At 46.8% G+C, this 13207-nt stretch overlaps 1 protein-coding gene across 1 annotated transcript in view; it reads right to left on the minus strand.

Moving 5' to 3' along the window:
• Nucleotides 1-525: 525 nt before the first annotated feature.
• Nucleotides 526-13207, minus strand: part of LOC111841797 (uncharacterized) — a 45742-nt gene continuing 33060 nt past the window's right edge. Inside the window, exons 11-13 of the mRNA XM_072706808.1 lie at nt 12933-12951; nt 11817-11883; nt 526-1102 (exon numbers count right to left, since the gene is read on the minus strand). Coding sequence (XP_072562909.1) covers nt 1094-1102; nt 11817-11883; nt 12933-12951 — 95 coding nt within the window. The 3' untranslated portion in view covers nt 526-1093. The remainder of the gene's footprint in view (nt 1103-11816; nt 11884-12932; nt 12952-13207) is intronic.

A 13207-nucleotide genomic window follows, 5' to 3' on the forward strand; every position in this document is an offset into this window, starting at 1 on the left:
TCTCACCCTCACGCTCTGGGGCATACCGCAGCCGCCGCTTAACCACATCTCACCCTCACGCTCTGGGGCATACCGCAGCCGCCGCTTAACCACATCTCACCCTCACGCTCTGGGGCATACTGCAGCCGCCGCTTAACCACATCTCACCCTCACCCTTGTGTGTCTGGATCTCTCTAGAGAAATTATAAAAAGCTGGTGGCAGTAGTTACCAGTGAACCCTTCGAATTATGTGTTAGTGTTAACAAATAACAAAATTAGTTCGGTCCTATACTGCCAGTATACCACAACATTATTATTATTAATGCGTATGCAGAATATTTGTACTTATTGAAAGTAGCAGTAATAAACTACAAGTAATATGTTTCAAACACTCAGGTTAAATGAAAAAATGAAGAAAACATATTGAAAATTGAAAACTGAGTATGTGGATTGAGTACTACATATATTTTTTTTATTAAACAGAACAATGTGTACATAGTATTACATACATTAAAAAAAAACAATATTAAATCAATCAATTCAGTGTCCTTCTGTGACGCCCGGACACCAGAAAGGAGGCAGACCCCGTAATGCGGGAGAAGGGTTTATTGTCACGTAAGCCAAGTTCACCAAAAGCCAAAAGGGAAATCCAAACGGGTAGTCGAGTTGAGCGCGGAGAGTCGAAAGCCGGTGAGTTCAGTCCTACAGGCAGAGACTGGACTTGGAGACGAAGGGAGGGGAGAGAGGACGAAGGCAGACCAGGGATGCAGGGCAGGACAGGCAAGCGGGGCAGACGGGACCAGGCAGGGAGGCAGGGTTGACCAGGGCAGCATGGCAGGCAGGACAGCATCGTACGACGAGGCAGGCAGTGAATACACAAGACAATGAAACGCTCAGTAGCTGACATTCGCATGGCAACAATACTTGGCACCGCTCTGTGGTACGCTTTGGATTTAACGAAGGTATCAATTTGTGCCGATTGCTAGCAGCTGTGTTGCCCCACCCCTGTGGACGTGACACCTTCGGCTCCTTCCCCCATCCTGGTCTCTAGCATTCCGCAGCCATGATTTAACTGAAGATTCCGCCTCTGAGACTGTGGCCCGGCTACTTTTTGTCACAGCATCTAATTGAGAAAAAAAGAACAACTGAAATGTTAATGAAAAGAAAAAAAAAGAGATTATCCAAGTGCAAAGTATATACTTGTGTTTTCCCTACTGTCAGGTAGTTTCCCGGGGCTTTGTTGTTGTGTGTGAGAGAGAGATAGAGAGCTGCAGTTGATTGAGCTAGAGAACAGCCCTGAGAGATCACAGTGAGTGAAAGAGTGAACTTTATAAATAACATGGTGAGTCAGTGTTTTTCCTCATTTGTAAAAACTTTTTGCTTTTGTAATTTGCCTAAACTACTTCTTAAGATTCTGGAAACAGGAATTAATGGTTAATAGAAACAGGACTACACTGCACTGAATGCTTAATCTGATTTAGATTCAGCTATGTATGCAGACTGTCAAAGTAGCCTACACTAAGGGGGAAGGACCTGAGAGTTTATATAAACTTGCTCTTTTATATAAAATGCTGTGTGACTTAAATTGAAATTGCCAGTAAAATACACAATTAAACAAATGCCACAATAATTGCATGTTTGTCAGGAGTGAGGGTAAAATGCGGATTCCAACGGACGTAAACAAAAGAGCCTTCGAGAAGCTCAGCAATGCGGTCCACGTCATGCCAGCTGCAGACACACCTCGAACGCACCCTACATTTAAAAATATTCAGATAACCATGTATCTGTCAAAACTACGGAAGAGGATTAGGGCCACCATGAAAATATTATTTGAATTCTGACTTTAATCTCAGAATTTTGACTTTAATGTTAGAATTTTGACTTTAATCTCAGAATTCTGACTTTTTTTTCTAAACTCAGAATTCTGAGATTAAAGTTAGAATTCTGAGAAAAAAAGTCAGAATTATGAGATTAAAGTCAAAATTCTAACATTAAAGTCAGAATTTTGAGAAAAAAGTCAGAATTCAAATAATATTTTTTGGTGGCCCTAATCCTCTTCCGTACAAAACATATGAGACTGATTGAAAATAATAATGAGAAATATTTTATACGTGTTATCTATCTGTCTTATATATGAAATATTTTTCAGCTGTATTTTTATTTTTTTAAAGCCCACAATTGGCTGTTTTATTGCAAGTACTCTGTATATTTTAGTGACACCTTGCCTATGCAATCCACTGTAAATGATCTACTCTACAAGGGACTTTACCTGAGTAAATGTAAGCCTAATGAATGTAAGGTGATCTCTGGGACACACATATTACTCCATGCTTAAGTCACGCAGCTATTTTTTGTAGCATGTATTTAAGAACATAAGAACATAACATTTATTTCATTACTTATTTCATAACCATATTTATTACAGTTTTTCTCGATTGCTAAAACACATTTCTTGAAATTAGGACTCAATTTCCCAAAACTCTAAACACAAATCCTTAACTCCTCACTCAACGAATGAAACTTCCACTTTTCAGGTCAAAAACAAACTCTACACTCAAAAGAAAATAACATAAAAATAAATTTTAAAAAGTGCAACAAGTGTCTTAAGGCTGTGAAGGTTTGCACTGCTTGCCACCCTCACGCTCTGGGGCATACCGCAGCCGCCGCTTAACCACATCTCACCCTCACGCTCTGTGGCATACCGCAGCCACCGCTTAACCACATCTCACCCTCACGCTCTGGGGCATACCGCAGCCGCCGCTTAACCACATCTCACCCTCACGCTCTGGGGCATACCGCAGCCGCCGCTTAACCACATCTCACGCTCACGCTCTGGGGCATACCGCAGCCGGCGCTTAACCACATCTCACGCTCACGCTCTGGGGCATACCGCAGCCTCCGCTTAACCACATCTCACCCTCACGCTCTGGGGCATACCGCAGCCACCGCTTATAACAACATCTCACCCTCACGCTCTGGGGCATACCGCAGCCGCCGCTTAACCACATCTCACCCTCACGCTCTGGGGCATACCGCAGCTGCCGCTTAACCACATCTCACCCTCACGCTCTGGGGCATACCGCAGCCGCCGCTTAACCACATCTCACCCTCACGCTCTGGGGCATATCGCAGCCGGCGCTTAACCACATCTCACCCTCACGCTCTGGGGCATACCGCAGCCGCCGCTTAACCACATCTCACCCTCACGCTCTGGGGCATACCGCAGCCGGCGCTTAACCACATCTCACCCTCACGCTCTGGGGCATACCGCAGCCGCCGCTTAACCACATCTCACCCTCACGCTCTGGGGCATATCGCAGCCGGCGCTTAACCACATCTCACCCTCACGCTCTGGGGCATACCGCAGCCGCCGCTTAACCACATCTCACCCTCACGCTCTGGGGCATACCGCAGCCGCCGCTTAACCACATCTCACCCTCACGCTCTGGGGCATACCGCAGCCACCGCTTATAACAACATCTCACCCTCACGCTCTGGGGCATACCGCAGCCGGCGCTTAACCACATCTCACCCTCATGCTCTGGGGCATACCGCAGCCTCAACCTCACCCTTAGGTCACCTAGTTTATTCTCTAGAGACTGGACGTTTCTGAGCAACATGCTGGGCAGTGGTGGGCGATGTGCCTGTTTCCTCAATCTGTTTCGGACTCTGGCACGTGTTCCGTGGTGTTTCTTTGTTCTTTTTTTTTTTTTTTTTTTTTTTTTTTTTTTATTGCCCACCACCACCCCCCCTCTTCGGAGGACAACTTTATTTTACATTACATTCAAGAGTAAAGATTGTGGCCGCTCCGAACTCACCAGTACCGTGGAAAAGGAGAAAAACAGGGGGGGTACAAAAACAACAGCGTAACAATAACAGACATCAATCACCATGGGGAGAGGGGGAGAGAGAAAAGAAAAAAAAAAAAGGTATACAGAAATAATAACACTAATAATGTAGGCGGGATGGAAAAAAGATGAAGTATAGGGGAATACCGAATACAAACAACCATAAGAAACATAACACTCATCAAACAACAAGAATTATAACAACATCAGTGATACTAATAATAATTAATACAAATTGGTATTATATATATGTAGCATACACACCCGTAATCGTACCGTTATATATGTATATTTCAATTCCTAAATCTATAACATACCCTAAAAAGTAATAATAATAATGATATTGATCGCTCAACCAGTCTTGTATGCATGTGCAAGTGTAGGTGTGACCTGATTTGTCATTGGATGTGCTGGCATTTAATGCCGTCAGGGGAGGCGGCAGCACCCCCCCCCCCCCCAGGCCCAAGGCGAAGGCAGGAGAACCAGGCAACCGAGGCCACCCTACTGCCCCCCCGGCACAAGGGCCCACAGCCACGCATCCCAGAGACAACCACCCGCCCAACCCGAGAGGGAGCCCGCGAGGGACTAAGGGGGCGCCAACCCCCGCACAGGGAGGCCCGCAGATGGAGGACGGGCGGCGAGCCCCCCAGCCCCACCCGCAACCCCCCCACCGGGGCAGGCGGGTCCAGGGCCGAAGGGCCCCACCCACCGGGACCACCCCCCGGCGGACAGCCCCCCACACACCGGGGGAGCCCCAGCCCCCCCAGCCCGTCCCCCGGGAGGACGGGCCGCCGCCCACCGCAGCGACCCGGCACGCCTCCCCCCCAACACTGCAGGATGATCCAAGGGGGGCCCATACAAAGAGCCCCCCCCCCACCCGGGAGCGGACCCGCGGCGACCGGGGAGCAGCAGACACCCCGCCCAGCCCAGACCGAACCCCCCAATCCGCCTAGCAGGGCCCAGAGTGTCCCAAGATTCCCCGGACCGCCCGCCAGGGCCCCACCACGGCGCAGCAGAGCCAAGCACCACCCGGCCCGCGGCCCAAGAGAGGAGGCCGCCCATACCCGCCAGGGCCACCCGAACCCCCCCATGATGGGTCTTCCCCCTGGCGGGCCACCCCACCCGCACAGGGCCAGAGACAGAGAGTTAGGGGGGGCCCCTCAGCCCCCATCCCCTCCCTGACCCATGTTGGTGTGAAGTGTGCATGTACATGTGTGAGAGAGTTGTGTGTTTATGTCTACTATGCATTAAAATTAGTGGGTGCAGTTCGGGTATGAGGGCCCCACCACTGGCAGATGGTAGAGTCCCCCATCCCCCTCCCCGCACCCCCAAGGCCCTAATGTAATATGGACTGCGTATATGACTAAGGTGCAAAAAGTGGGCGAGCAGTTGAGGCATGGGCACCCCACCGCTGGCAGACGGCAGAGCCCCACCTGCCTCAACCCACCTCCTCAGCCCTAGTGTCATGTGGTGTCTAACATGTAAGTAAAAATTGAGGGGCAGTGTCTCGGCGCACCTCCCCACCGCCCCTCAAGGCCCTAGTGTTGTGTGAAATGTGGTGTTGGACCCAGGGGAGCAATAAGGGCGTGCCAGGAGTGGCCCCCCCCGGCACCGGGGCCAGATCCCCGACTGGCCCCGATTAGTCCCCATCCCTGACCCCTCACAGCCGGCAGGGACGGCCAACCGAGGTGTTCAGGGGCGGCACAGGCAGCCCAGCAGCAGGGAACGCCCCCCCCCCCAGGCGCAGACCGGGAGAGACCCACCCCACCACGCCCGATGAGACCCCAGCTAGCGGCCAAGGACGGGACAACCCCAGACCCCCACGGCAAACGGGGAGCCGGACCAGCCAGGCGGGGTGACCCCCGCCCCCCGGCCACCCCAGGCCCCCCCCCAGGCGAGGCAGAGGCTCCCCCCACCGCCCCCCCCAAACCACCCCACAGCGCCCGAGGGCCCTGCGCCGGAATCGCCAACGGCAGACAACGACCCGCCCCCACCATGCAACGGGCCCGGGCAGACCAGGCCCCCCAGCATGCGGGCGACCACCCGCCCGGGAGCCGGAGCAGCGGCCCCAGCAGATAGAGCCCACGCCCCCAAACCCACGCACCCCAGCGCAGCGGCCCAGGCGGAACCCAGAGGCCCCACCCCCCGATCCCCCCCCAGCGCGCCACCCACCCCGCGGGGGCAGAACCCCCCCACCCCCCGCACCGCCCCCACCAGGCCAGGCCAGCGGCCACCCAGAGACACTGACCACGCGCCCTCAGCCAAGAGAAACACCAGAGGACCCCAACAACCCAGCCCCCCCACCCCCAGCCCCCAACCCGGGACGGTGACGGCAAGGCCCCACCACCCCTGACGACATTACGTTAAAAAATTCATTATTGGAGTCCAACTGTCTTCAAAATCGATCAATTGATTTTTCTTACAGGCAGACATCCTCTCCATGGAAACATAATCCCAGAGTAGATTTTTGAACAGATTTATGTTTAAATTCTCTTTTGACTTCCAGTTCAGAAGGATTGTTTTCTTAGCAATGGTTAGTACTGTGAGAAGCATGCAAGATTTATTCATGTCCATATTAGTGTCAGTGAGGTCCCCAAGCAGGCAGAGTGAGGGGGAGGGTGGGATGGGATGCCCTAGGTGTGTCGATAAGTCTTCACAAATCCTTTGCCAGAATTCGTTGACCGGTGTGCAATACCAGAAAGCATGCAGGTAATTATCTGGTGCATCCGTCTTACAAGTTAGGCATATGTCAGTATCTCTGATACCCATCTGGAACATCCTCTGCCCTGTGTAGTGTGTTCTGTGTAAAATTTTGTATTGTAAAAGCTGCAGGTTGGAGTTCCGATTCATTCGAAAGGTATTCAAGCAAATTTGCCTCCAGAAGTTAGTGTCTTGATTGATAAGTAAATCCCTTTCCCATTTGTGGGTAGGGAGTGAGAGCGTTGTATCAGATTCTGCTAGATGCACGTAAATCCTAGACAGTAGTTTTTTAGTTGGAGTTATTAAGAAGTTTGCTATTTTAGGTGAAAGCTCCAGATCTAATTGCTTACGGCACCATCTATTGTGTATTATTGATTTAAGTTGAAAATATTCTAAGTATTTGTTTTTCTCAATGTTATAAGTTTCTGTAATTTTGTCAAATGATATCATGCAATTGTCTTGGATTATATGTTCGAGGCGCTTGATTCCTTTATTATGCCAAGCCAGGAAGTTTATCACTTTTTTATTTAACAGGATGTCAGGGTTGTTCCAGATGGGTGTCAGTTTGCATGGGACCACTGAAGTTTGGTTTATTCTAAGAAATTCCCACCAGGCTGTCAGCGATGTGCTGATGTTGATGCTCTTAAAACAGCAATGTCGTTTAAGTATATGACTGATAAATGGCAGGTCCTCGACTCGAATATCATTACAGAAAGTTTGCTCAATATCCAACCAGTTAAGGTCTAAGTTATTTTGCGTAGTCCATTTTAGGACATATATCAATCTATTGGCAAGAAAGTAGTTGTAGAAATTGGGAAGCTCTAAACCCCCACAGTTTTTGGATTTCTGTAAAGTTTTTAAACTTATTCGTGGTGGTTTGGATTTCCATAGATATTTTGAAACTAAGGAGTCCAATGATTTAAACCAAGTCCGCGGAGGTTGACTCGGAACCATTGAGAACATGTAGTTAATTTTTGGTAGGATCATCATTTTGATTGTAGCTACTCTTCCCAGAAGTGATGTGGGTAGATTGTTCCACCGTGCAAGGTCATCTTCTATCTTTTTAAGCAGCGGACTATAATTTAATCGCGTCAGATCTGACAGCTTGGCAGAAATGTTAATACCCAGATATCTAATGTTCCCAGATTGAAGTGGGATAGTTGGATTGGACTGGAAGTCACAAGATATTGGAAGAGTAGTCGACTTGTTCCAATTAATAGAGTAATCTGATATGGAGGAGAATTTATCTATAAGTCTTATCGTCTCCGTGAGGGAACCCTGTGTATTTTGAAGAAAAAGTAATACATCATCTGCATAAAGACTAATTTTATGGGTTATACTTGCTGTTTGAATACCTTTGATATTATTATTATTCCGAATTGCTGCTGCCAATGGTTCAATAAATATAGCAAATAGTGATGGAGAAAGTGGACAACCTTGCCTAGTGCCCCTTCTGAGAGTGAAGCTTGGGGAGATTTGATCATTCGTTTTTACACAGGCTTTAGGTGAACTGTATAAAATTTTAATCCAGGTTACGAAGTTCTCACGCAATCCAAATTTTAGTAAGGTTGCCATTAGAAATTTCCAGTTGACCCTGTCAAAAGCCTTTTCTGCGTCCAATGACATGATTATGGCTTCCTTATTTTGAATGTTGCAGTAGTCTATTACGCCAATTAGTCTCCTCATGTTGTTAGTGGACTGTCTGCCTTTAATGAAACCCGTTTGATCTGGATGTATTATATAAGGTGTCACTTTTTCAATTCTACTAGCCAGTGCCTTGCTGATGATTTTAAGGTCCGCATTTATAAGTGATATTGGTCGGTAGCTAGAGGGGAGAGCAGGATCTTTGTCAGGTTTGAGGAGCAGGTTAATGTCTGCACAATTCATATTTGGAGGGATGCTGCCAGTTTCTTTAATTTCTATAACCATTCTATGGAAGAGTGGTGCTAGCAGAGGCCAAAATGTTTTGTAGAATTCTGCTGGAAATCCATCTGGACCTGGGGCTTTCCCGTTAGGCATACATTGTAGTGCATCATGAAGTTCCACTATTGAGAGAGGTAACTCTAATGCCGTTATTTGTTCATTATTTAATATTGGTAGGTCGATGTTATTTAAGAACTCTTCTATTTCAGAATTGGTTGGATTAATATCAGGTGAGTATAATTTTTTATAGAAGTCCCTAAATATCCTATTTATCTCTCCTAGGCTATGAGTTGCCTTCCCATTGGGGTCTGTAACTGAAGAGATTGCTGCCTTCTCTTTATTCTGTTTTAGTTGGTTTGCTAAAAATTTACTTGATTTATTACTATGTTCAAAATTGTCCAAGCGTAATCTCTGTATGTAAAACTGAGTTTTTTTGTCTCTTAATTCTTGCAATTTAATTTTATTTTTTCTCAGGTCATTGAGAAGGTGTTTTTCTTGGGAGGCAACATGTGCTGATTCTAAAGTTTTAATTTTCTGTTCTAGTTCAGTTTCGAGTGCTTTTTCTTTCTTCTTTTTATGTACTGAATATGAAATTATTCTGCCTCGTATTACAGCCTTTGCTGTCTCCCAGAGAATGCACGCAGAGATACCTGGCAGGTCATTTGTTTCAATAAATGTTGTCCAATCTTTTTTAATAACTTCTAGAAACTCTGAGTCCGTTAGTAATGATGTATTCAGTCTCCACCGTTTAAAAGGTGGTGCACTAACTTTTACAGTGACCGTCATAGTGACAGGTGCGTGGTCACTGATTGTTATAGGGTGAATTTGTGTGTCAGATATATCTTTCATAACTGTATTGCTCGTAAGAAAAAAGTCTATCCGGGAGTAAGAATGATGGGCTGGTGAGAAAAACGTGTATTCTCTGAGCGTGGTGTGAAAAGTACGCCAGACATCGCATAGGCCGAAATCCTTCATATATTGTTTTACTGTTTCAGATGATTGGCAAGTACGGTAACTAGCTGCTGTACTACGTCTGTCAGATTCTGGGTTAAGTACTAAGTTGAAGTCCCCTCCCAGTATAAGTTCTGTGTCTGAGTGCGATGATATTTCAGCAAAAAGGTGGTGGAAGAAGGAGGAGTCATCACTATTTGGACCGTATATATTGGCAATACATATCTCTTTGTTATATGCTGAAATTTTAATAATTATGAATCTACCTTCTGGGTCTGCGATAGTGTCTTTACAGTTGAAACATATTCTTTTGTTGATTAAAATTGCTACACCTCTCTGTTTTGAATTATAACTAGCTAAGTATACGTGTGGAAATTCTGGTGAATTTAATGTACACTGTCCTGTTTTGGCTAAGTGAGTTTCCTGCAGTAGGACAATGTCTGCCTGTAATGTTGTTAGATATTCTAAGATTTTATGTCTCTTAGCAATTGAGCCAATACCACGCACGTTCCAAGTGACAAAGCGTAGTGAATTCATGCTGTCCTAACTTAGACCCCCTGAGTGCAATCTAATGTTAAAATGGATGGATGTGTGTGTATGTGAAAGACTCTGTGTGAATGAGTCTGAATATGTCAGGATTAGTGTGTGTGCAAATATCAATGTGTGAATGCCTCCATGTGTGTTATTAAGGTGAGGAGATCTGTCTGAGCTTGAGTGGGCATGTGTATATGTGAGTGTATGAATGCATACATGTGTGATGTTAAGATGAGGGGGTGCGTGTATGTTTGAGTGGGCATCTATGCATGCGAGTGTGTGACTACCTACGTGTCGGTGTGGGTGTATAGTATCTGGTAGACTGCTTCCAGATAAAACATTTTTGAGCGTCAATATCGATATGCAACAATTAACATAACAACCAAATTGACAATGATGGCCATAACAATAACAACAACAACAACAACTGCGACTGTAGTGAGACATTAAACAAGGGGGTTGAGGAACAGTAAGGGATATAAAGTGAACCAGCCTTAATAGTCTTTAGACAAAGCCGTCTAGTGTGCGGCGTGCGCTAAAAACCTGTATTAACTGCCAAACTTTAAAGTCAGTTTGTTAAATGCGTGTTACCTTAGTCGGAAGTGGTTTCAGTAGAGCCAAGCAGTGGTGTTCTGGTCGCGAAATAGTTGTCCATTAACATACAGTCTGTCTACCGCGATGACAGCTCGGGCTCCCTCCGCAATGAATTTTTTCCTGAGCTGGAACAGGATTCTGCGACGATCCAGGATTTCTTTGGGAAATTGGTCGTTGACGCTGAAGTCCGTTCCTCTGAGCTCCCTGCCTCGGCTTTTCACCAGTTCCTTTTGCTTGAAATGTTCAAACTTGGCCACGATAGGTCTTGGACGCTGAGCTTCTTTCCTCACCCCTCCTATGCGGTGGACCCGATGAAACGTGATGTTGTTGACGGTGTCCCGAGGAAGTTTAAGTTCTTGTTGCATGAAGTTTCTGATGGTAGCTTCTGCGTCTTCCTCTGCGCGCTCCGGAATTCCGGCGAACACTAAATTGTCCCGCATACTTCTTGCTTGAATATCAAGCAGGGACTCTTTCATGCGCTTATGTTCTGTGGAGAGTTTCGCCATACCTTCCGTGAGGGATGTTACGGAGTCTCTGAGAATCTTGTTTTCAGATGCTAGCGATTCCACCTGTTGTTGACTGTACTCCAGAGATTCCCGTAATGCTTGAAATTCCTTGTGTAGGATTTCTACAAGTGCCAGTCGGGCTTCAAACCTGGAAAGTTTGTTGTTAATGGACTCTAGGATATCTCCGTATTCCTTATCAGGCGATGAAGGGCTACTTGAGGGGCTGTTTGAGGTACAGTCCGAGCGTGTTCTCTTCGTGGACGGAGTCGCTTGGTTCTTCTTCATGATGAATCGTTCGTAACACTCGTCCACGTAATCCTGTAAATCTTCCAAGCTTTCTTCGTCCAGGATGTAAATGAGTGAACTTATTTATCCGATAAAGTACTATAAATACTATTATTAATATTTTGGCTTGGTTAAGTTGGCTATCGAAGTAAGTTTTGTTTTGTTTTTTTTTAGTAGGACGCTGCCATGTTGGATTACGCACAGCTCTCGCGAGATCTCACAGCATTACTGCTACTACTGCTTTCTTTGTTCGACGCCGGGGGGTCATGCGTCCTTTGCCCTCGTCTGTGCCCCAAAGTATTTCAGTCAGCCATGACAGATCGGAATTAAACAATTCCAAAACCAGCTGTGGAACATGATTTCCGATGTCCAGAAGTGTTGTACTGTCATAAGTAACTAAACCCGTTATTATGTATAATAATCAGAGGGAAGATGGTGAGACTGATGTAGGCCCCAGGACACCAACCAGAGGGACAGATGTATCTTTGGCACCTACCTGGTCTGGATCAGGATCTTGGTGTCTCTCAACAAAACCCAAGACCAAGGCCAACTGTTGTTTTATTCTAAGGAAAAACAGTAATTACATAATATTTGTCAGAATATCACATTGTTAATAGAATGATTTATGAGTATCTTACCAAGTCCCACTACCACCTTAAATTTCGGTAATTCTAGTGTTGGATCACAGAGTTGAACTGTGATGAACCGTTGGAACATTTTAATATTTTATTATTTTAAAACACCTCACACCTCCCGGCTTGGGCTCTGTGTAGTTTGCGTGGTGACTCAGTGGGTGACACTGGCACCTCACACCCCCCGGCTTGGGCTCTGTGTAGTTTGCCTGGTGACTCAGTGGGTGACACTGGCACCTCACACCCCCCGGCTTGGGCTCTGTGTAGTTTACGTGGTGACTCAGTGGGTGACACTGGCACCTCACACCCCCCGGCTTGGGCTCTGTGTAGTTTGCGTGGTGACTCGGTGGGTGACACTGGCACCTCACACCCCCCGGCTTGGGCTCTGTGTAGTTTGCGTGGTGACTCGGTGGGTGACACTGGCACCTCACACCCCCCGGCTTGGGCTCTGTGTAGTTTGCGTGGTGACTCGGTGGGTGACACTGGCACCTCACACCCCCCGGCTTGGGCTCTGTGTAGTTTGCGTGGTGACTCGGTGGGTGACACTGGCACCTCACACCCCCCGGCTTGGGCTCTGTGTAGTTTGCCTGGTGACTCGGTGGGTGACACTGGCACCTCACACCCCCGGCTTGGGCTCTGTGTAGTTTACGTGGTGACTCAGTGGGTGACACTGGCACCTCACACCCCCCGGCTTGGGCTCTGTGTAGTTTGCGTGGTGACTCAGTGGGTGACACTGGCACCTCACGCCCCCCGGCTTGGGCTCTGTGTAGTTTGCCTGGTGACTCAGTGGGTGACACTGGCACCTCACACCACCCGGCTTGGGCTCTGTGTAGTTTGCTTGTTTCCCCAGATACTCCGGGTTCCTCCCAGTCCCAAAACATGAGGTTTGGCCAACCAGCATCTATAAATGTCCCCTCGTATGTTAATGTGTGTGTGCTCTGTGATGACTTGTACATGTATTAAGTAAAATGTCTACTTACCTTTCTTTTTTAACCAACCCTGTAATTAGAAAAGATACAATTAACTGTTGGACCTCAAAATACTAAGATATCAATACTAAGACAGTTTATTGTAGCTGCTGTGTTATAAAAAATGAGTAATGATAATGTGTAATGAGAACTAATGATTACTTGCATATGTATAATTATTATATAATAATGATTACTGAGTGACAGTTTTCTGTATTACATAGACACATGTGATGTATCACTGAGGATGTGTTTAAATCATCTCCCTTCCTTTGTAATAGTCAGAG

Source organism: Paramormyrops kingsleyae, chromosome 24, assembly GCF_048594095.1.
Source record: "Paramormyrops kingsleyae isolate MSU_618 chromosome 24, PKINGS_0.4, whole genome shotgun sequence".
Lineage (NCBI taxonomy): Eukaryota > Metazoa > Chordata > Actinopteri > Osteoglossiformes > Mormyridae > Paramormyrops > Paramormyrops kingsleyae.